At 36.9% G+C, this 25,312-nt stretch overlaps 1 protein-coding gene across 3 annotated transcripts in view; it reads right to left on the reverse strand.

The window, feature by feature from the left end:
• Window positions 1-25,312, reverse strand: part of Ascc3 (activating signal cointegrator 1 complex subunit 3) — a 293,022-nt gene that overhangs the window by 214,490 nt on the left and 53,220 nt on the right. For all 3 annotated transcript variants that reach the window (XM_075944106.1, XM_075944115.1, XM_075944122.1), the window contains exons 5-8: window positions 20,184-20,304; window positions 13,621-13,825; window positions 12,602-12,743; window positions 11,570-11,695 (exon numbers count right to left, since the gene is read on the reverse strand). In XM_075944106.1, coding sequence (XP_075800221.1) covers window positions 11,570-11,695; window positions 12,602-12,743; window positions 13,621-13,825; window positions 20,184-20,304 — 594 coding nt within the window. The remainder of the gene's footprint in view (window positions 1-11,569; window positions 11,696-12,601; window positions 12,744-13,620; window positions 13,826-20,183; window positions 20,305-25,312) is intronic.

Here is a 25,312-nt window from a genome sequence, read left to right on the forward strand (position 1 = left end):
CAAGTGTCTCATGATGATAATTCATTTTATTGTTTTTGTGTTTTTTTTTTTGGTTTTTTCGAGACAGGGTTTCTCTGTGGTTTTGGAGCCTGTCCTGGAACTAGCTCTTGTAGACCAGGCTGGTCTCGAACTCACAGAGATCCGCCTGCCTCTGCCTCCCGAGTGCTGGGATTAAAGGCGTGCGCCACCACCGCCCGACGATAATTCATTTTAACTACATGATCCAGACACAGGACACTAATTCCTTGGAGCAAAAGTCCTAAGGAGAATTCAATATTACATCTTTAGAAGAATGGAGAATGTTAAGACTTTATAAATATCAAGTTAGTTATATTATAGTAAATTTTATTATATACAAAGAAAGTCTTAAGAAATCCCAGTATAATTAGAAATTGTAACACAATTTAGATTGTAGCGCTTTTAGATTACATAACTTAACCCGTTTAAATACTAACAGAAAATAATCAGTATGTCTAAAAATGCAAATTTCTAAAAATTTAATTCATATTGAAAACAGTCCGTATAAGAGGCAGAGAAACAAAAAAAAAAAAGTCCAATAAATCAACTGGCAGACTTTCCAAATATCTTCTACCCACTGAATCTAAGATGGAAATTAGAAAGATTGTTACCATAAGCCTCCAAGGAAACAGCATTTCAAAAAACAGAAGCAAGAAACATTTCACCAACAAGATACAACAGGATTCTGTGTGTCCTAGTTTGCTTTTCTATGGCTGTGATAAAACACCCACCGAAACAAACTTGGGTAGGAAAGAGTTTATTTGGCTTATAGGTTACTGTCCATCAGAGCAGCCAAGGCAGGAACTCAATGCAGGAAGCTGGAGACAGAAACTGAGCAGAGACCACAGAAGAATCAGCTTACTACCTTGCTTCCAGGCTCAGGTGTAGCCCGATTTTTTATAGAACCCAAGACCACTCATTTAAAGATGGCATCACCCACACTGGGCAAAGCCCTCACAATCAATTTTTAATTAAGAAAATGCCCCACAGATTTGCCTATAGGCCATTCGTAAGCAGGCAATTCCTCAACAGGCATCCTCTGTTCCTAGATGACTGGGGCTTGAGATTATGCTCTTCCTATGGGGATAAGACTGCAATCTTATCCTTGAGAGGATTGGTTTCAGTCTGGGCTCAATGCTGAGGAAACCTGAAGAAATAACAAGTTCTCAAAAGTAGAGTTTAAAAGATAAGTAAAACCCATTTATAAGAAGCTCCACTGATAAATTTTACAGAATTTCTCCCGCACGGTTTTAAATTCAAACATCATTGCACCATCTTGTGCCATCCCTTTCCTTGTCCAAACCGTTCCAGGTATGACAACCCCGACCTCTACACATACTCCACCTTGCACTCTTTCAACATCATGGCATCTATTACTTCTTTAGTTCTTATTGTTAAAAACACACGAACACACACGCACCTCTAAACATATACATAGAAAGTGATCAGAATGTTTATTGCTACCAGTAGGTATATGATTTCACAGCTGATTTCTTGGTATTGGGGGCTCTTCCTTGGGAAAACTAGTTCTGTTTTTAGCACTGCTTAGTTGCCTATTGTTCTTTATCTAAGGGTTGGGTATTACGAGATTTCCCCTTCTATATTAAAAAGTATTTCACAAGGACACTCTCAATTATGCCCACTCTCACTCTGAAATGTCTTCATGGACCTATGCCAACATGTGAAGTTCAGAGAATGTCAACAGTTTAATCTTAGTTATAACTCTGACTTGCTTAGGTTTGCTTTCCGTGTCATTAGATAGAACCATCACAAGTGAGGATACTTTTACATCACCGGTCTTATAACTACATATACTAAGTTCAGATGTTCAAAGCTCACACAGACCTGGAGGCTGACAAAGTGATGTGTCACATGAACCTAATGTATTACTTTCATAAAGAAATAAGTCACGATAGCTATGTGTATATCTATCCCTCTAGGTTGTCACTTAGGTGTTGCGAACTCAAAGTTATTTAACTTGTCTTGACAATTAAAAAACTCATAGAAGCTCGACAACTATAGAATTTGTTTTCTGATAAACAGTTGTGTGGCTAATAAGAACAATAAAATATAAGGAAAACAGCCTCTGTCAAATTCCCTTTTTTTCTGTTTATTAAAGCTGAATATATTTTATTAAACTGGTCTGGTTAATTACCGATCGACCACGCCCATCAAAATACCTTATAAAAAGAGTTATATCTACTCAGTATTCTGAAGTTTTTGGTGAATCCAGATAAAAAGGAAACTCAAAAAGAACTGGACCTTAAATAACGGACCATTATTAACTGCTAGAGCTATTAGTTAAAGAAACTTCAAAATTCTACATGCAGTAGCAACAAAAAGAATGTTACCAGAGCAGCTCCACACACAACTGACATGTTAAAAAACAAAGAATGTTGCATAAGTATGGAAAAATACCATCCTCAAGATTCGAAAAGTTGAATATTATTAGGATTTAAGCAGGGCTGTAGTGACACATGACTTTAATCCCAGCACTTGGAAGGCAGAAGCAGGAGGATCTCCGTGAGTTTGAGGCCAGCCTGGTTTACAAGAACTAGTTCCAGGACAGGCTCCAAAAGTACAGAAAAACCGTGTCTTGAAAAACAAAACAAAAGATTTAAACTCTGATATGCTGATAAGGACAGCAGACAGGCAAACTGTATATCTTCACCTCTCCCTCTGACCCTCCAGATCCAAACCCCTGCTCATCCCCATCTCTGGAGAAGGACATGTACTACAGTCTCCTCTACCCTTCTGGCCCTGTCTCCAGTGGACCCACAAATCTTCCCTTCCTAACCTTCCCGCACCCACTCATTGCTTTACTCCTGCTCCCAATTCAAGCAGACACACACTGGAACCCACAAGCCACTCATGCCAGGGAAACAGATAAGTTACACGCACTTCACCTTGACCCCCCCAGCCCCCTCCACTCTCCAAGTCTCATCCTCAACTCAGCAGTAGATCTGTTGTGGACTCTGCTCATTCTCTTCCCCCAAAGGACTAAGCAGATCCTGGTGGAAAAACCCTACTTTTGTCCTTCCTTGTGGGCATCTACAGCTCCACCCAGAGCCAACTGCCTTTCCTAAGAATCAGCTCCCAATACTGAGAAATACATTTTTACCCAGAAACTGCTAAACTCACTACTCACTAAAAAGTAGGTCAAGACAGAATTCAAGAAAGAAATAAAAGTCTTTCCAAAATTGAATTAAAATGAATAAATAACATTCCCAAACTTATGGAACATAATGAGTGCAGTTCTAACAGGTAAATTCATAAAGTCAACTGCCTATTAAAAAATATTGGAGAGATCTAATATGAGCAACTTAACAGCACATTGCAATCTCAAGAAGAGGAGAAGAAAGGGAGGGAGGGAGGGAGGGAGGGAGGGAGGGAGGGAGGGAGGGAGGGAGGGAGGGAGGGAGGGAGGGAGGACAAGGAAAGAGAGAGGGAGGGAGGGCAAGGAGAGGGAAATCATACCCAAAAGTAGAGGGCTGATATCAATAAAATAGAGACAAACAAACAAATACCCATAACAAAGAATCAATGAAACAAAGCCATGATTCTTTGAAAAATCAGTAAAACTGACAAACCATACAAAATAACAAAATTAGAAATGTAAAGGGAGACATAAGAACAGATACTAAGGATATCCAGAGACTCATAAAGACATACTATAGAGAAAAGGGCCAGCCCCCCCCCAAAAAAACAAAAAAAACCCAAACCAAACAAAAACAACCCCCCCCCCCAAAAAAAAACCCAACCTACCCTGGTCCTGAAACCAGAGCTAGTGAAATATACCTAGCTGCTCTGGCTCTAACACCAGAGCCAGAGATAGAACCACACCCTGTATATGAGCTCTGATCCAGTGAAAGAAATACTTTTAACCCTGAACCAAGAACCTGAAAAACATGCCCTGACTCTGAAAGCAGTGCCAAACAAACACACTTTGTCTCTAGAATCAGTGCCAGTGAAAAAAACACACCCTGGTCCTAAGATTAGAATCAAAAGGCTAGAAACGACCAGTGAAAGAAACATAGTTTGGCCCTGAAACCAGAACCAACTATGCCCCTGACCAACTGAAACACTAAACCAACTAATCCCTGAGCATCCTGACTCTGAACCCAGAGTCAGTGAAAGAAACACACCCAGATCTGAAAACAGAGCCAGTAAATCCAACACTTTTAGGCTTGAACCCAGAACCAAAGAAACATGCCATGACTCTGAAACCAGAGTCAAAGAAATACACCTTGTCTCTAGAACCAGAGCCAGTGAAAGAAATATGCCCTGGCCCCTAAACTAGAGCTAAAATGTTAAAAATGGCCAGTGAAAGAAACAGAGTTTGACCCTGAAACCAAAGCTAACTCTGCCCTGAACAACTAAACTAACCAAGCCCTGAGTAGGAAAACTAACCAATCCCTGAGAAGAAAAATTTCTCCCTGGGAAAATTCTACCCCCTACGAAGCCCTATATAAGTCCCCCTTCCAGTTCAGGTGGGGCTGTTGCTCTTTCCCACTCTGGCAGAGGCAGCCACTCTCCTGGACTCCTCCTTCCCAAATAATTTTCTTTCTCAAAAGAATCTTGGGTAAAGATCTTCATTCATTGGAGCTGTACAGAACATTGCTGAGACTTTGGGATATAGTAGGAGCTCTTTGTTCGTTCCAGATGCTCAGAACCAAAATAATCACACAGAAACTGTATTAATTAAAACACTGCTTGGTCCATTAGCTCTAGCTTCTTATTGGCTACCTCTTGCATATTAATTTAACCCATTTCTATTAATCTGCATATCACCACGAGGCCATGGCCTACCTGGAAAGTTTCAGCACGTCTATCTCTTGTGGCGGCTCCATGGCGTCTCTCTGACTCTTCCCTCTACCTCCCAGCATTCTGTTTAGTTTTCCCCACCTAGCTCTGTTCCCCTATAGCTCTGCTATAGGCCCAAAGCAGTTCCTTTATTCATTAACCATAAAAGCAACACATAGACAGAAAGACCTTCCACACCATTAGGGGATTGAGCAGAAAAAAGAAAAAAGCAAACAAAAAAATAAATAAATAAACCAAAAAAAAAAAGTAACAACTTTTCTTTTCTGCAGGGGTTTTGCCTCTTTGCCTCTAGCAGATTATAGCAGAAGAGGTAACATCTTGAGCCTCAGCAGAAGCAGCAGCATATAGCTCTGCTAGGACATTCCCTTAGGTCAACAGAGCAGAGCTCAGCTGTAAGGCCTCTCTCTAGGAAAGGAGCAGGATTGCTGTATCCTGGGAGGAGACTACCCCCCATTGTACCCTAGCTTCAGGAATTGCTTGACCTGCCGACAAATCAAAAATTCTTCTCTCTCTACGGCTGAACCACTCTATAGAGGCTCCAGCCTCCAGAACTGTCCTGGAGTTCTACGTTCCTGAGCTGTCCTACTGAAGCTCTAGGTTTCGCCTGGCTTCCTGACAAATCAGGACATCTTTCCCTCCAGGGCTAAGCTGCCCTTCTGCAGCTCTACTACTGTGGCTCTACCTCTTCAGAGCTGTCCTATTGCAGCACTAGGTACAGCCTGGCTTGCGGAAAAGTCAGGATACCTTTGCAGCTCCTGAGCTCTTAACACTCACACTAGCTTACACATACTTTAAAAAACTGTACTCTACTGAATTGAAAATCTAAAAAAGAAAAGAAAGATAATTTTCTCAATACATAACACTTAACAAGTTTAAATCATAATCAGATAAGCTCAGTCACAGTCTCATTCTAAGATTCCTGGAGGCAGGATCACCATTTCAGATTGAGGTCAAGGTATGAGCCAGTGGCAGGCTGCTTTGTTTTTCAGATCTTCAGGATGAAACCAAATTTCTCTCTCTGAGCTTTTACTAATTGTGTTTTAGAAAGGAGTCAAAATATTTTTCTTTGCCGATGATATGATAGTACGTGACCCTAAGATTTCTACCAGGAAACTACTTCAGCAAAGTAGATTGACAAAAATTAACTCACAAAAATCAGTAGCCCTCCTATATAAAAATGACTAATAGACTGAGAAAGATATCAAGGAAACAACACCTTTCATAACAGCCTCAAAAAGTATCCCAGAGTAACTCTATCCAAGCAAGTGAAAGGCTTCTATGATAAAAAAAAGGAAATTTTAAGATATTAAAAAAATCTTAGAAGATATGAGAAGATAGAAAGATCTCCGAGGTTCATGAGTCAGTAGAATTTATACAGAAAAATGGTCATCCTACCAAAAGCAATGTACAGATGGAATGTATTCCCCAACAAAATTCCAACACAACTCTTCCCACATGTTGAAAAGGCAGTTTGCAGCTTCATCTGAAACATAAATAACCCAGAAAAACTAATATAATCTTGAATGATAAGAACTGTGGGAGGTATCACTCAACCCAATTTTAAACTGTACTACAGAGCTACATAGTAAAAAAAACAGTAAAGTACTCCCACAGAAGCAGATGACACATTGATCAATTGAATGGAACTGAAGACCCACACATAAATCCACACATCTATGGACAACTGACAGGAATATTTTGCCCCCTGCCCCTTTCTGCTTCCTGACCAACCTGCCCTTTTCTCCATCGAGCCATTGGTCATCTTGTGTTCTTCCTCATCTTAGAACCAGAAACAATAAAGAAAACGATCATGGACTAAACCGTGAATCAAACTAAGCCAATCCTCCTGTTTAGACATGTTTTTTAATTATTTTAATATAAATGGAAAACTGAATAATACACAGTTCATTTTGAAATTGTTTAGCCACTTGGGAAATCAACATGGAATATCTCAGAAAATTGGGATTCAATCTATCTCAATACCCAGTGATACCACTCTTGGGCATATACTCAAAGGATACTCAATCCTACCATGAGGATACTTGCTCAATGTGTCCATAGCAGCATTATTTGTAATAATAGCTAGAACATGGATACAACCTACATGGTTTCCAAAGAATGGACAAAAAAAAGTGGTACATTTACACAATAGATTATTACTTAGCTGTTAAAAACAGTAACATCCAGAAATTTGAAGGAAAATGGACAGAGCTAGAAATAATCATCGTGCGTGGGGTAACCCAGACCCAGAAAGCAAACATAGTTATGTACTCACTCATATTATAGTGAATTTATATATCACATTTATAATGAATATTAACAATAAATAAAAAGATAACCATGCTACAATCTATCAACCCAGAGAAGCTTGATAACAAGGAGGGCCCAAGAGGGTAAGGTACGGATCTCCAGGGAAGGGGAAATAAAGAAGAACTCCTTAGTAGGGGGGGGGGAGGGGCAATGGACATGGGAACTTGAAGGTTTGGGGTGTGTGCAGAGTGTGATAGTGCTGAGATAAGGTGCTTTACCAGGTTGAATAGAAGCCTGATACAAGTGAAACTCCCACGAGGCTAAAAGGATGGACCCAGCTAAGAATCTTGGGAGCATTGGATGCATAGCCTGAAATGGCCATGCCTTGTGATCGGATTGGCCACTACCCTGGTTGTCATCAGAGAACCTTCATCTGAACTGGGGGAGATAGATTCAGAGACCCATGGCCAAACATTAGGCCAAGCTTAGAGAGTCGTGTTGAGAAAAGGGAGGATAGACTGTAGGAAACATGGTGTCAGGGACATTGGAGGAACACCCACAAAAACAGCTAGCCTGGTTCATGGGACTCTGAACTTTTCATAGACTCTGAACCAACAACCAAGGAGCCTGCACGGGACTGACCTAGACCCACTGCATGTATGTGACAGTTATATAGCTTGGTCTATTTTTGTGACTCCTGGCAATGGGAGCAGGGGCTGTCTCTGGTGATTTGACTGGATCTTGTGAACTAATTCCTCAAGTTGGATTGCCTTGAGAGGTGCTTGGTCTTACTGCAGTCCAATAGGCCATGCTTTACTGATGCCCATAGGAGGCCTGCCCCTTTCTGAGTGAATAGGGAGGACGGGTAAATTGGGGGAGGCATAAGAGAGGGGATAAGGGAGTTGGAGGAGAGGAGTGAGGGGAAGTTCCAGTTGGGATGTAAAATAAATAAATAAAACTTTAAAAAAATTACCTAAGAAAAAGTGATCAGTGTAATATAACAATATATTATTATTATTAATTATTATTATTATTATTACTCTGTCTTTTGAAATAAAAATATCTCCCACAAAACAGGTATCTCATCTAAAAGAATATGACGCGGGCCAGGGAATGGATAAAATTAACACTAATCATTATTCTGTTCCATTCACAAAATCATGAGGTTGTAAAATGAAGCATTTGTATTTCTACATTGATTTTAATTTTATTTTTGTACTAAAACCAGCAAGATTTTCTGGAAATTGAGAATTTTACCAAGTGAAAAGATCTGTTTAGTAACCGATCTTTCTCTGTAGGTGCTTAAATGGCCAACTGCATTTCAAGACAAATTATTACCAAACGATAGAAAATGTTTTCCTTCTCTAACTGGGAATTACCGGAAGGGAATGTATTATACTCTAATAAAGTGTCAAGTAAAAATGAGAAAGTTATTCAGCTTTAATAGCAACTGGTGAAGCAGTAGTTAATGAGTCCATAACAGTGTCCTAAGTAGATAGGCCTTACATCCATCTAAGAAGAAGAGGTACCTCTTTCCTTGGACATACAGAAAACAGACTACAAGGGGACATAAGAAAAATGCTGGAGATTAGATGCCTAGAAGAATTCTCATCAGAAAGAACCTTCTAGCATTACCTGTGTCTTCAGCTTATACCATCAGAACTCTGAGAAAAGAAAAAGCAAATCTCCACTCAAGCCGGTCTATGGATTTTTCATGACAGTCTAAGTACACAAATAGGCTTTTAGAACACCAATAAACTACAGACAAAACAGGCATCTTTCAACAGGGGACTAGGTAACTGACTAGTGGTTTTCCACATCATCTGCAGGAAGAACAAACCCAAAAGATATCACATGGCAATGAAAAGAATCTGTGACTACAGTAGCTTCTGGCAGAGGCTATAGATAGAATTGACCAATTTATCACCAACATATTTTGAATTAATATTTGTTTAGAGATAAATATGTCAGAAAACAAAGAACTGTGGTTCATTCATCATTATAGATAATATGTACAATTTTTATATAAAACATTAAAGATTTAATATGTAAAAACAATTTCAGAGATAGTTGCCTATGATTTAGTATAACTGTTTATATTCCTTATAATTGTGTAATAAAACTGCTTAATTCTATAGGATCTCAGTGCTGGCTATCTTTCAGAATTATCTATAGAGCGTCAAACACAACCTATGTGGGTTCCACCTTAGTGACTGGGAATCAATCAGCAGTCAAGGCTCTGAGATACTAAAAGGTTCTACAGGCAATCCTGACATACAGGATGAAAACCATCATATGAGTTGTTATAAGAACTCTGTTCTATTATAAAGCCTTATTGTATAAAACAACCTAAAATTTGCAATTTTAAGAAACTAATTTAAAAGTAATAAAAACATAAAAGGGAACGTTGTATAATAATTAAAGAAATGATAAAGCAGAAAGAACAACTGACACAGAGAAAGTATTCCAGCATATGTATGCTGTAGGAAATCCTATAGCCAGTAGTTACCCACCCACTGGGGCGTGGCCTCTTAAACTATTTATGCCTATGTAAATCATGCATCCCGCCTCTTTTCTGGGTGGGGAATATGGTTTCTGTTCTCCATTCCAGCTGAGGATTCTGAATTGTGAGTCTACCCATAAATAAATAACCGTCTATAATTCTCAATTTTTAGCTAGTGTGGGATTTCTTTTAAGCATCCTTCTTCATGTGCAGGTATGTATTTGTGTATGATATAATTCCATTTAAAAAGACACAAATGTAAGTGTATATTGAAAGAATTTTGGTCGTTCTGTAGGTGTATTTTGTTACTTTATGCTCCTCTTCTGATTTGCCTGTATTTGATATTTCTGAATATCTATATACTACTTATATATTAAAAAGAAGCAGTTACAGTTTTGTTATTACTTAAAAAGAATTAATCAAAATTTTTATTTCTTTCTAGTTCATTTTAATTAAAATATAATTGTATCATTTCCACCCTCCAACTCCTCTCATGTCCCCACTCCATTCAATCCCTCTCAAACTCATGTTCTCTTTCCCTTCAATTATACACATGCATACATATCTTTAAGATCTTTATGTCTATACGACTGCCAACATGTATGTATGTGCATCACGTGTGCTTAGTACCCACAGAGACCAAACGGGCATTAGATCCTCTAGAACTGGAGTTACAGGCAGTTGTGAACCTCCATGTGGGTGCTGCAAATGAACCCCTGACCTCTGCAAGAGCAGCGAGTGTTTTTAACCAAAAGCTATCTTTCATTCCTCAAGCAACTGTATCCTCACAATGGAACAGATTAAATACTACGGACACATTAAGTGATACTTTACTTTGAAATAAAGTAAATGCTGATACAAGTATGCTATTCAGAAACATTCTACAAGGTTTAAACTTTCTCAATAATCAAGTTATAGAAAAAGAACTTAGACTTTGTTCACCCAAGCAAAAAAGGTACTTAATTATATATGATGATCATTTGATATATCAATATAATATATCACACCTTTAAAATATTTAAGTAAGCTCATATGATTTAATTTTAAAAAACAATCAGCTGAAGGGTGCTGCTGATTCTTTTTTTTAATTCTTTACTCTTTTGGGGGACCTAACAACCAGTTCCCAGATTAATCATACACAGAGAGGCTTATTCTTAATTATAAATTATAAATGTCTGACCTTAGCTTGGCTTGTTTCTAAGCAGTTTTCCTTAAATTACAGCATCTACCTTCTGCCTCTGGGATTTTATCTTTCTCTTCTGTATATGTTACTTTCACTCTTACTCTGTGGCTGACTGGGCGGCTGGCCCCTAACACCCTCCTCTTCTTGTTCTATCTTGCTCCTTCTTCCAGAGTTTTCCTTTATATATTCTCTCTGCCTGGCATCCCTGCCTATCCTTTCTCCTGCCTCACTATTGGCCATTCAGCTTTTTATTAGACCATCAGGTGTTTTAGACAGCAAAGAATCACAGCTTCACAGAGTTAAACAAATGCAGCATATACAAAAGCAACACATCTTTACATCCTTAAACAAATGTTCCACAGCATAAACAAATGTAACATGGCTTAAAATAATATTCCATAACAGAAGGGCAGAGAAGATGGCTAAGACAGTACACGCTTAGTAAAGAAGCATGAGTTTGGATACCCAGAACCTACATTTAAAATAAAATGGCACAGAAGCACACAACTATTGTTTAGCTTGGGCAAGTGAGGAAAGCACTTGTACCCAAATGTGCATATACACACACATGAACACATACACATAAAAATTTAGCTGTAGTGACCAAAATGAACAAAAGATAAACAAATGTAATGCAAAGGCATATATGAAAGTGTTTGGTGTATGAAGAAAGGAATGTATCCATTTTCACCATTTACACTCCAACTTACTTCTTAAGCAACCAGTTATCTATCTATATTCTTAACTATCATTGGCCAATGATAACTTCCATACTCAAAAGCTCGTCTTACCTCATCTAAGTCTTGGATATAAACTGGCTTTTCCTCAAAGCCAACTGGCATTGGCTCACTATAAGGGATCCGTACTTCTTCATACAGCTTGGTATTCTCTCTTTGAATTCCTTCTGGTAAAATCATCTATAAGCATCAAAAATAAAATTCCAATAAAATAAAAACAACTGCTCTGGTAAGATTTTAGTTAAATTAGAGATGATGACAAAATGTTACTGGCTTTATAACAAAGTACTGACAAATAAATCCAGCTAATATAAAGGAAATAAATCTAAATGAGAGAAAAATAAACATGAACTACACTACACCTACAGACATTCAGGAATCGGGTATCTCATATGATACACAAAGCACATTAACGCAATGAACTGAAAGAACACACTAGCCAAAATGAAGCCTCCTAGGTCCTTCTCAGCTGCAAGCCTCTCCCCTTCTTCAGCGAAGGCTATCCCTTATTTTCAATTCATGGTTCACAAAGATCTAAAATATACTTCAGGAGGTAAGACCGGACAAGGGTGTTTGTAACCATTACCCACTTAGCATGATTACAGTAAGGCTCTTAATGGTGGTTTTTGAGGAACTGCCCTAGATCCTGTAGATTAAAAGGCGGGACTTTACCTTGTTAAATAGTGAAATCCCAAATAAAGCTTTCTTAATAAAAAAAAAAAACACTAGCTACACAGTATTTTTGAGCACAAATGTTCCCTCATAACCAGAAAAATATGTAACAGTCTAAGTTTAACCAGTCAATGATACAATGGATACAATTCATAAATACAAACTGAAACAATCAAAAAAGTGAATATGTTCTAGATACTGACCATGTTTAAATTTATTAAAATACAAAACAAATTTAAATATATTTCAGGAACTTAAAAGATATACTGCAATATTCCTTTTTCCTATTATTTTAACATATAATTTAGCATATTGTATCCAACGGTAATATAGTCAAGGACACAGGAAAAATCTATGCAGGCATTTCCTCAGAAAATACCTGTTTCCAAAAGTGATTATATTACAATGACATACCTTGGCACCAGCAATGAATGCTGATGTTTCTCGGGCCTTAGCCTGGGAATCATAAACATGGGGATAATGGATTTTTTCAACTTCCATGTCTCTCTGTCTGCCCAGAATTGGAGCACTTCTAGCATTCAGAAGTGCCTGTTCTCTATAAATATAAAGGTAGATAAATAAAAAGTCAAATTTGACACTATTACATTAAAAATAAAATCATACACCTAAACGAAGCCATTATGATAGTTATTCTAGGTAATCCATTAAAAAGCGAGAACTTCAACTACAAAGGGAGATATTAGCAACCTAGAAGTTTTAGGAGAAATAAATATGTTTTAAGTATCCAGTTGCTACTTTTAAAAGAGGTTAGTAAGGATGGCTTGCTACTTTTTAACTGTAATTTTGCTACTGTTATGAATAGCAATGTAAATGTTTTGGAGATAGAGGTTTGCCAAGGGGTTGACAACAGATGGGAGACCACAGGTTCAATACTGCAAATTTAAACAAATACTTAAATCATTTTCATTTTTTAACTTTTAAATAACAAGGAAATAACATATCATTAAATTGAAAACAAAAACATGTAAAACTATATCCATGTAGCATTCATGTAACTTAACTGAAAAGTATATACTGGGCAACTTAGACTAGCCCACCTCTATAAATGAAATGTTTCCCTTATATGAATTCAATCAAGACTTGCTCTAATTAAAGAGTGATTGTTTTATTTTGTCATAGAAAGCAAGGTTGTAAGAGAATCACCAAATTACTAAAAAACTAAAGGACAAGCCGGGCAGTGGCGGCGCACGCCTTTAATCCCAGCAGTCGGGAGGCAGAGGCAGGTGGATCTCTGTGAGTTTGAGGCCAGCCTGGTCTACAAGAGCTAGTTCCAGCACAGGAACCAAAAAGCTACAGAGAAACCCTGTCTCGAAAAATCCAAAAACAAACAAACAAAACCAAAAAAAAACTAAAGGACAAATTACAAGTAAAATCACACCACTTGCATGTTTTCAGCATCTGACTTTTACTACCTGTGTATCCGGAGTTCCTTAGGATCAAAGGACAAAAGTCCTTCCCCAGAAACCTCCCCATCTTCTCCAGTCTTTTTTTGTCTGGAAATCCTTTTTTCTTCACGGCGATACAATTTCATTAACTGTTTTTCTTGTTCAGACTGAATAGTGACTTGACATCCATAATTAGGCTTGGCATTCTCGCCTAAAAGTTTTTTACAACTATCTGTAATTAAAAAATATAATGAATTATAAATCTCAGATATGACCTTCATGAAAACCATTTTTTCCATCACAAACACATAACAAAATCCAATTCTCTAACAACTCACTTTTTATAGTTGATTTACTCAATTACATATTTTTAAAACATTAAAAACATGGTATCTACATAGTATTACACAGTAACTTAAGAAAAATCAGCAAAAGTTTCTTTTTAATGATTCAATACTGTAAGGGATACTGGGATCATTTAACTTTTCATATACCATCAAAATGACAAAAATTAAATTTCATATTTTATAATAATTTGTTCATAATTTCAAATATATAATTATCAATTTTTAATTAATTTACTATTTCTGTGATAAAATAATAATGTTATATATTAAATACAACTTTCCTCTAAGTAATTAGCCTTGCTATTCTAGGTAATCATACATTTACTACTTTTCACTGCTCAGGATATATCCACAGACAGTGGTCAAAACAACATTACTGTCCACCTTCTTATAGAAACGCAGGAGAACTAGATCAACCAAAGCTTACTGTTTATAAAGTATGAGTTAAGTTTGTGTGTAGTCACCTCAGTATTCAGGATGTTTTTCAACAGGATTGCCTTCTGTGGCTATTTATTTATTTATTTGGTTGGTTGGTTTGGTTTTTTGAGACTGGGTTTCTCTATGTAACAGTCCTGGCTGCCCCTGCATCTGCATTGTAGACCAGGCTGGCCTTGAACTCACAGAAATCCACTTGTCTCTGTTTCCCGAGTACTGGGATTAAAGGTACCTGCCACCGCGACTCCATACCTTTTGTGTTTAAAGTCTTTCTGAGTCCCTACAGTCCAGAAGGAACTAACAGAAAGGAGTCAACGTCAGTAAGTATTTAAAATATTGAGAACTCAGCACAACGAGGCTAGGAAGACAATACCAAATGAGACTTATCTGTACTCACAACAGAGCGCAGGTACAACGTATTTTATCAAATGGCAAAAATTCAAATTAGAACAGGGAAGGTATTAAAGCACCAAGACAGTAAAATGTGGTTCAAATTGATTCTTAGTCAAATCTTAAAACTTCTCACACACTGCACCCTTACATAACTTAGAGTAAACCTTTTTAATTCTCAATCACATAAAATAATCTCCTAAAATGTGGCTCTATTAGCATTAAAGCGTATGTTTCAAAAGCATAAAAAAAAGACTTTGACCTATAATAAACTAAAATTTTATGTCTCTAACAAAAATTTTGTTCTATTTGTCTCATACACCTTTCTTTCTACGCAATAGCATATAATTTATAATTAACTTTCACTGCCAAAAAATCCAGATTGTGAAAGCTTTCACATGTACTAAAAGAAAAGTGAAACTGTCTGCAAAATGACATCCTCTTATTTCAATGTATGGTTTTTGTGTTTTGCTTTGTTTTTAGTTATGCTATCTGTAAAGACAGACAAGCAGAAACAAAATAAATAACCACAATAACAACTACCACATATAATGTTACTCAAGAGTAAAATAGAAATTTATGTTTTTATAAAACCATATTATGCTAGAAAAGAATCATTTATAGTCTTCAAAGATGAGTTAGTTACCAATGGTCATGTCGGAGGAGCAGCAGGTGGCAATTAAGCTTCAGGAGTTTGGCTTACCAGAATGTAAGGCACTGATACAGGAGGCCCCAAGGGCTTTGGCTCCAGAATGCCTCTTGCAACTACTATGCCTTTACATGTTTGCCACTGCCATTTTTGCCTGGTATCTGGCATAATGTGAATGGCTGTGGGGGGATCCCCACTGCTTTTAATGTAGTGTGATTAGCTCATGAAATATCCCCATTCTATTGTGCATTTTTACCTGTGAATTATTATAAAGATGATTTCCTTTTAAGTTATACTGTTTAACTGAATTAATGACTTTATACCCAGATCCACATCCAGGACTTGGGAGTTGCCCCCCCCCCCCACCAAACATCTACCCCATCTGTGAGCTGTTGTAGCACGTGAAGGGACTAACTAACTGGTCCTGAGGAATGGTTGCCATGCTGTCTGAGAGAAGTTTCAGTGAGGGTCCAGTACTGATGGTGTACCAGAAGCCAGAGGCCTTGAATGAGACCAATAACTCATTGTAATGAATATTTGCGAGGAAAGCTATTTAGGCAAAAGGATATACTGCTGCATGACACGCTGCAGGTCAAGGCCACTACAAAATGAGTGCGTGATGGAGAGGAGAAAAAGATGGAGGCATGAAGTGGTTTTTTTTTCTTTCTTTTCTTTTGAAATCTTTGGTGGGGGCAGGCTACAAGGATGGTGGATGGACATGGAAGGACTAAGAAATGAGTGAGATTGTGGTGCATGATGTATTAACTCCCAAGAATCAATAAAAATTATGTTAATTAAAAATATTCAAGATAAAGTTTTCTGCTAAAATAAAGAAAATGTTCAAGAATATAGCTAGTTATAAATAGAAGCAACATGAACAACAATCCTACAAAGAATAAAAGTAAAAGCCATGTGAGAAGAGTAGAAAACATTTCTGGTCAGATACATAAGTATATCTCAAATACACTTATGAACAATTTAAATTTAGTTTTGGGACTAGGAAAGGAGCTCAATGATAGAATTCTTGCCGAGCATGTGTGAAGCCCTAAGTTCAATATCCAGCACTGAAAAAAATTAATATTTAGTGTTGACTAAAAAGCACATTCCTTCTATGTTATCATTATAAAACAAAATATGAAAATGAGAATAATATATGATCATAACTGGGATTACTAACTACTTTTTGACACACTACAGCTTTTAAAAACTGTGAGACTATAATTCATTATATGTTGGTAGTAACATTTAGAATACTAACCAAGATAACACAAACTTTTCAGAACTTATAAATTTCAGGATTGCTGTTTAAAATACCATTACTTATGAAAAAACAGTTTACAAATAAAGAGGGTTTAGCTGTTCTTAAATCCTGCTGGTTTCCTCCAGTATGTGAATAGAATCCCTGTGGTCAGGGGAGTGTGAAATTAGCTCTTCCATGTATGTGAAGAGCTCAGAGCGTCTCATAAAAGACCAAATTGCTAAATTTTAAATATCCAAGTGTCTATTAATCTTTTATTTTGGATTTTATTAATTTATTAAAAGGTACATTTCTTAGTTTCAGATATAATGGTAGTTGGTTAAATTACTTCTATCCACTCAAATCAATGTTTCCAAAATTGAAGCATTACCAGCATTTTGAAAGAACTGAAAAGGCATAAATGAAACACGATTTACAAGGTTAAAATACACTGTTCCTTGGTTTACTTTTTTGTGGGAATGTACATGTCAAAATGGTTATAGTCACTCTGGGTGGACTTAGGCTGCACAGTGCAACACGGAGCTGCCTACAATTTATCAGTGCAGATCTTATATTCAGGGCCAGCATGGAGAACTGTTATAAGAATTCAGTCCTATAGGTCAATGGTATTGGGGTGACTTACCCCTATGGGCATGGTCTTCTTTGGGTACATGATCAGATAAGAACTGAGGGTAAGGGTCATGTGCTCCCTCTGGGACAATGAGGGAATTGGCAGAGCTACATCTTGGTTCCCCTTGGCCCTTGATGAACGGAGGTCATGAAGTTATAGAGCAGCAGCAGAGAGCTGATTCCCTAGTGGGATGGGTGGAGCAGCTAGTGATGTGACTGGACTCCTCCTTCTCTGTTTTGGAATCTTTGTCCACAGATTTGATATAATAAAAGATAAAACATTCTTAAAAATTTCTACTTTGGAGAATCTGAACACTACCTTTGTGGTCTTATAATTATGGAGATGCCTCCTTAACTTCCCTTAAGACACTGCAGAAGAATTCTTGCAAATCTATTCCTTTTAAAACAAAATTCTACATTAGAAAGAGTGGCAGTTTTATAAAGACAGTCCATAGTAAAAGCTTCTGGAGTGTTTCATAAAGCCTAAACTAAGTTTAGTGCAAAAAACAAAATTTTCATCCAGAGTAGAAATAAATTTTCTCAAATGGAACTAGACTGAGACAGAAATTACGTAGAACTTTTATTATGGATACAAGCCATCTATTCTCTATAAGAAATAGTAAAGTTAACAAATTTTTAAAACCTGTGGTATCTGGTTTATATAAAACACCTACAAGCTTAAACGTAGTTCTCATATAGCAATAAAAATCCCTCCTCTAAATTAGGTATTACTTGGCTATGGGTGTCAATTAACCATTTACTATTTAAAATATTACCCCTGATAAAGCCTTAAAAGGGCAATTGTAAAATGTTGGTTTTGATGTAATCCTTGTAATTGTTTAAATTTTGAGATTTAAATTATGTAATTCATGGTTTTCAATACCACTTAAATTGGTCTTAAATCAATGTTAAAATGAAGGTTCACAGTTTTATTTCACATTCATATGTTTGGCCTGGAACTGAATGTTTTGTGGATATCTTAGGTTTTTCTTGCTGTGAAGAGACACCATGACCATGGCACCTCTTATAAAGAAAACATTTACTTGGGGTGGCTCCCTTACAGTTTCAGAGCTTCAGTCCATTATCTTCAGGGCTGGGACCTTGTCGGCCTAAAGGCAGACAGACATATGGCAGAAGCTGGGACTCCTACATCTTGACTCAGAGGCAACAGCAAGGCGAATGACTCATGGGGTGGTTTCTGGGTCTAAGAAAACTCAAAGCCTGCCCCCTTAGTGACATATTTTCTCCAATAAGGCTAAACTCACCCCCAACGAAGCCACACCTCCTAATTGTGCCACTCCCTATGAACTTATGGGGGCCAAATACATTCAAACCACCACAGTGGGTGAATTAGAATCCAAATATAGAATCAAATCTAACTATCCTTAGAATCAGTTTTCCCAACTCCAACTTAGGCCATTATGATAACCTGATGATGGACTTGACATTTCATAGCTTAAATCCTGTGCCATTAGAAACTCACAATGAGAACTGCAAAAGAAAAAAAGACTTCAGTAAACAGGTTCTGTTGCTGCTGCTGCAATCCTACTGCTTAAGCAAACAGCAAAAAATGCAATGTAACAGAACTTTGCCTAAATACTCTTCGCTGCTAATGGTGAATAGGTGATCTCTAAGATGCATGATTTTGTATTTACTGCAGGAAAGAGAGGAGCCTATGAACGTCAGAGAAGAAAATCCCAGGGAGGACCAAGTTTCTAACAATTGTAATGCTATCCCCGCCTTCTAAGAACATTTATAAGGATTCGAGAAGATTTATAAGCAATTTTGGATTAAATCAAGGCTGTTTCCATCAGTCCTTTTTAGTGACATCACCAGGAAAAAAAATGAAATGACATAAATAGAAAGTAAGCATAACGCAGGCAACATGAATGGACATTAAAAGTATATAATTCCATATAGTCTTATTATTTTTTTAAAAAAAATCCCAGTTAATGAGGCTGGCAAGGAAAATTTGATTAAAAGTTTCAAGAAATTTCATTTTTACTTTGCTATTTGAAACCTGCGTCTGGCAGCCCTATGGACAAGATACCTCAGGTAGCTTTTATTTTATTATTTTGTTTCTTATCCAACTGTCCCTAATCTGGGGGAAGTTTAAATACAAACAATACATGGCGTTCCACTTCTAAGTGTGATAGTAGCATAGCAGTTGTAAGGGTGACTGTCAGCATTCTTACCTGTACTCCTAAGAGCTTACAGGGTATTGCCCCGAGGTACACAATTTCTTAAGCTTGTTAAGGAAAAGGCTTAAACAGTGCTCTTGTTGTCTTTTCTCTCCTCTCTCTCTCTCTCCCTTCCCACCTTCCTCTCTTGTGTGTGTGTGTATGTGCGCACGCGCGTGTATGTGTGTGTGTGTGTGTAACGAATAATGGAACAAAATGCTAATGAGAGGTAAAACTACATAAGTACATGTCAAGTATTTCAAGAATCTACTGTATTATAATTTAACAGGTTTGAAAATGTTTAAAATAAAAAGTTGGAAGCAAGCTATAATATACTGGGCACATAGTAAATAATATATGTATTCATGCTTTTAAAAAATTCTTCCATATTGCTTAAGATGCCAGCCCCTCCCCCCGCAAATGCTACGTCCAAACACTAATATATCCTATTTGTGTCGTTTATGTATGTTTTATGGTCTGCTTTGTCTCAAAGGTTCATTAGCCAACAAATCTTTTTTAAAACACATTATTTTTTAATTTCATAGAGCTATAAGGAAATATGACCATATCTAGCCCCATTACTCCCCTCCATCTTCCTCCATATAGCCTTCCAACATACCCCATTCCAAACTTCATGTTTTTCAAATAATTCACTAAGTCCAGTTAGTAACTAGTGCATACGCAGGTTTAAATATAAGCTGAAATTACTACCGAATTCTTACCTTGAAGAACCTGAAGCTTATGATCATTTGAGGAATTAAGAAATCGATCTACAATTGTAATTCTGTTCTGGAGAAGCTTCTCAATCAGATCGAGTCCTTCAGGTCCCAGCAACTCAAAAAGCTTTAAAAGAAAATAACAAAATGAACTTTTACTCATTAACACCCCTTACAACAAAATGATGAGGTCAAACTAATCATATGCAGTACACAATATTTAAAAAAGAAATCAACTTGTAAAAGAAAATTCTCTATCTACAAGGCAAAGAATGTCCAGAACCTGTATAAAGACTACTTATTATTACATACTTAAAGATCATGATTCTGTTTTTAAAAACAATTATAATTTGAATATGTAACTTCATCACAGAATAAATTATTATTCTTAAGTTTTCTCTGGTATAATCAATGAAATTCTAAAATTTAATTTACTTTCCAACATTTTTCTGGCCTTTACATAGACTGTATATATATTACTAGTTACACAAAAGTTTACTATAACAGCTGTCATTTTAGAATTAAAAATAGGTTAGAATATTTAAATCAATTATGATTGGTAAACAAATTTTACAGGTATTTATCGAACAAATCTGTACTCTGAAACACAGTTCAGAAAAGTTCTCATGCAAATATTACTTGCCTATGCAGAAATTGTCAAAAACCAATTTGGTTTCAGACATGGAAGAAAAACAAATGTTAAAGTTCAGAGCCTTCAACTAGCTCAATATATAGCATGCCTCTTCTAGAAAGGATTCAGGCTTCCTCAAGTATGAGCTGAAATGACATACATACACTATTTCTTTTTCAAAATGTTACACTTTACACTCCCATGTTAGGAAGTTACATTAATCAAATTCTGTTATTATAGAATCCATATATAAAATCATAAGACAAAAACTTATGCTGAGTATATATGATTTATTAAATATAAAGTACTTTTGCTGTTTAATGAAGTTATATAAGCAAAAGGAAAATAAAACAATATGAATTTGAAGAATGATCCTGTCTTATCAACTCTAAAGGTATCAATAGTATACAAACATTTATTATACAAGATCTGGCCTAACAAACATTTCAAATTCAAGTACTAACATTACTTGATTTTATAAAACCTAAACTTAGGAAATTTACATCTGTATATCCAAGGTTATACAGATAATAGAAAAGCAAACTTTGAAGTGGTAACTCTCTGAATCTGAACACAATTGGAGTATTTTACAGAAAACTATCGTGATATGCACAAACAGAGATACACTGTCCAACTAGCAGTATCAGGTAGGGTTATGTCTAAAACACAGAACTAAGAAGTGATCACTGATTTCAGGAGAGCCTGGATTACATAGCAAGGTCCCCTGGACAGAAAATAAATCAGGGTTTTTTGTTGTTGATAATGACAGCTGCTCGGACTTTTAGAACTTTATGGGCTATCTGGACATCCTGAAAATGGTTAGCATGCAAGAATAAGAAATATAACTAAATCCTCATAATAATTCTAAGTAACTGAAAGAAATACCGACATATAAAAAGCTGAAAACAGACAAATGACGAAGGAAAAATTAATGGGATGCGGAGAATTAGAAGGAGGAAGCAGTTGGGCTGCAATAAACAAACAAACAAATAAATAATCACACAGGATTCCTGCCACCTGATTCCAGGCCCAATATCTGCTTCTCCCAGAGATCAGGCTAGCATCCTGAACCCAGTTAACATTGCCCCCAAACCTGCCCTTGCCAGTCCAATATAACTCCAACAGTCCCAACTCTCTTTTTCACCACTTCCAGGAATGACATTTCATTTGTATTTTAATAAATAAAGCTTGCCTGAAGATCAGAACACAAAACAGCCACAACGGTCAGTCATACAGGCCAGGCAGAGGTGGCATACACTTTTAATCTCAGCAGCTGCACTAGTTAGACATAGAGGTTAGGTGGTGGTGGTGCACAGCTTTAATACCAACACTAAAGAGGAATATACCAAGATGAGATAGGAACTAGCTCTTTCAATCTGAAGGTTTCATAGAGGTAAGAGCTCTCTAGTGGCTTGGCTGTTTTGTTTTTCTGATCTTCAGGAACAAGACAAGGCTGTCTAGCTAGAACAATAAGGCAAGCAAAAGAAATTAAAAGGGAATACAAATTGGAAAGGAGGAAATTATTACCAGGTCAAATGATAGTATACATAAGCAACCCCAAAAAATTCAACCAGGAAACTCCTACAGCAGATAAACACCTTTTGTGAAGTGACTGAATATATGATTAACTGAAAAAAAAGTAGCCCTCCTATATACAAACAATAAAAGGGCTGAGAAAAAAAAATCAGAGAACCAACATCCCTCACAATAGCTAAAATAATATAAAATATTTTGCATTATTCTAACCAAGCAAGCAAAGAACCTATATGGCATAAACTTCAAATCTCTGAAAAGAAAAATTTCACAGGATATCAGAAGATAGATAGATCTCCCAGACTCATGAATTGGAAAGAATAATATTGTAAAATAGTACCATCTTTCCAAAAGCAATTTAGGGATTCAAAGCAACCCCCATTAAAACACCAACACAATTTTTTTTTTTTTTGGTTTTTCGAGACAGGGTTTCTCTGTGGTTTTGGAGCCTGTCCTGGAACTAGCTCTTGTAGACCAGGGTTACAGAGCTTGAAAGAACAATATCCAACTTCATATGGAAAAATCAAAAACCCAGGATAGCTAAAAACATCCTATACAATAAAAGAACTTTCAGAGGTATCACCATCCTAGATTTCAAGCTCTACAGAGCTATAGTAATAAAAAAGAACACGTTACTGGCATAAAAACAGACACTTGGATCAATGGAATCAAATAGAAGGGTCAGAGGTAAATCCACACACTTATGGACATCTAATTCTCAACAAAGAAGCCAAAATTATACAATGGAAGAAAGAAAGCACCTTCAACAAATGGTATTGATCTAACTGAATGTCAGCATGTAGAAGAATGCAAATGGATCCATATCTATCACCCTGTATAAAACTCAAGTCCAAGTGGATAAAAGACCTCAAAATAAATCCTGATACATCAATCCTCATAGAAGAGAAAGTGGCAAGAGCCTTAAATACATTATTGGCACAGGATAGAGCTTCCTTACTAAACCACCAATAACATAAACATGAAGACTGACAGTTAAGAAATGGGACCTCATGAAGCTAAAAACTTCTTTGTAAGGGAAAGGACACAGCATTCTCCATAATGGGAAAAGAGCTTCACCATTCCCACATGTGGCAGAGGGTTGATCTCCAAAATAAATAAAAAAAAACCTCAAGAATACTGACATAAAAAATAGTCCAATTTAAAAAGTGGAGTGCAGATCGAAACAGAGAGGAGCCAACCAATGACTGGCTCAGCCTGTGACCCGTGACAGGAGAGTGAGTGCACCCTTGACACTGAAGCTGGTGGCCCAGAAATCTATGATAAAACCAAACAGCCTGGGAAAAAAATGTCAATGTAATGATGCCTAACGGTATTCTGCTATACTCATAGATCGGCTCAAAGTCATCAGAGAGGCTTCATCCAGAAACTAGTGGAAAGAGATACATAGATCCACTGCCAACATTGGGCAGACTTGGAGAATCCTGCAGAAAAGGGGAAGAATAGATTGTAGGAGCTAGAGGGGTCAAGGAAATCATAAGAAAACCCAGAGAAACAACTAACCTAGACTCATAGGGGCTCACAGAGACTTGGAGCCTACATGGAACTGACCTCAGCCCTCTGCATAATGTGACAGTTATGTAGCTTATTCTTGTGGGACTCCTAACAGTGGGAGTAGGGACTGTCTCTGACTGTTTTGGGGCCTTTTGGAACTCTACTCCTCACTGGGTTGCCTTTTCCAGTCTTGCTACAAGGGGAAGTGCTTAGTCTTACTACAACTTGATATTGTCAATATCTGGTGTAGGAGGTCCTTTTGTCCATGTGTTGCATTCACTGATTAATGAATAAAGAAACTGCCTTGGCCTGTTGATTGGGCAGAACTTAGGTAAGCTGAAGACAGAACTGAATGCTGGGAGAAGGAAAGAGTCAGGGGGATGACATAGATCTGCCTGAGACAGACGCTAAAAATTTTACCTGGCAAGCTACTGCCACATGGCGATACACAGATTAATAGAAATGGGCTAAATTAAGATGTAAGAATTAACCAATAAGAAACTAGAGCTAATGGGCCAAGCTGTGATTTAATTAATACAGTTTCTGTGTGGTTTATTTCGGGGCTAAGCTAACCAGGCAGCCAGAACAAACAAGTGGGCCCTTCTCCTACAAATGTCCATGGGAGGCTTGTCCTTTTCTGAATAGAAATGGGGGAGTCGATGGGGGAAGAAGAGGCAAATAGGGAGAGTAGGAAGAGAGATAGAAGGGGAAACTTCAGTAGGAATGTAAAATAAATTTAAAAAAAATTAACAAAGGATCCATGTTTGTGTCATGCTACAATAAGCAACTAATAAGAAGCACCCTGTAAAATACCGAGAACTTACTAAGCATTCCAATATTTCTTTAGAGATCTATAAAGAAATAGCAACTGCATAAACATATAAGAAACAGTGGGCACTAAAATCAAAAATACATTCACACAGAAAATAGTCTAGCTTTATTGGGAATGTACCAAGAAAATAAAAAAAAAACACTTTCCAAAATATATGTGAAATGCTTACTTTGCATTAAGAATAGTAAGTACCCACCTTAGTGGAAGCTATTCATGAATACCATGAAGACTGTTTCTATGATCATAATCAACTTTCGAAGAAGAGATTAGAATGTCTTCTTATAAGATATGTTTTTAATAATATATATTAATTTGCTTTTGAACAAAATATTCAAATCTTCAACTTCTTAATATCCTCTCATGAGAAAAGAATTTCTTAATCATTACATCTTACATGAATCTAGGGACTGATGATTTTCTTTCCAAAGCGACTGATTTTTCCTCTGAGTACTAACTATAAAACTATCCATAGCTTTTGAGATATCTCTGATCGCATCTCTGTTGCTTTTCCTGTTTCTAATTTCCTAGATTTCATCTATGGATCAGGGAAGGCCATTAATGTATTCTGCTCTCCCCTCCAACAAACATATTTACAGGAATTTCAGGTATACATCCATGCAGGTGACC

The sequence above is a fragment of the Microtus pennsylvanicus genome, chromosome 1 (genome assembly GCF_037038515.1).
Source record: "Microtus pennsylvanicus isolate mMicPen1 chromosome 1, mMicPen1.hap1, whole genome shotgun sequence".
In the NCBI taxonomy this organism is placed as follows: domain Eukaryota; kingdom Metazoa; phylum Chordata; class Mammalia; order Rodentia; family Cricetidae; genus Microtus; species Microtus pennsylvanicus.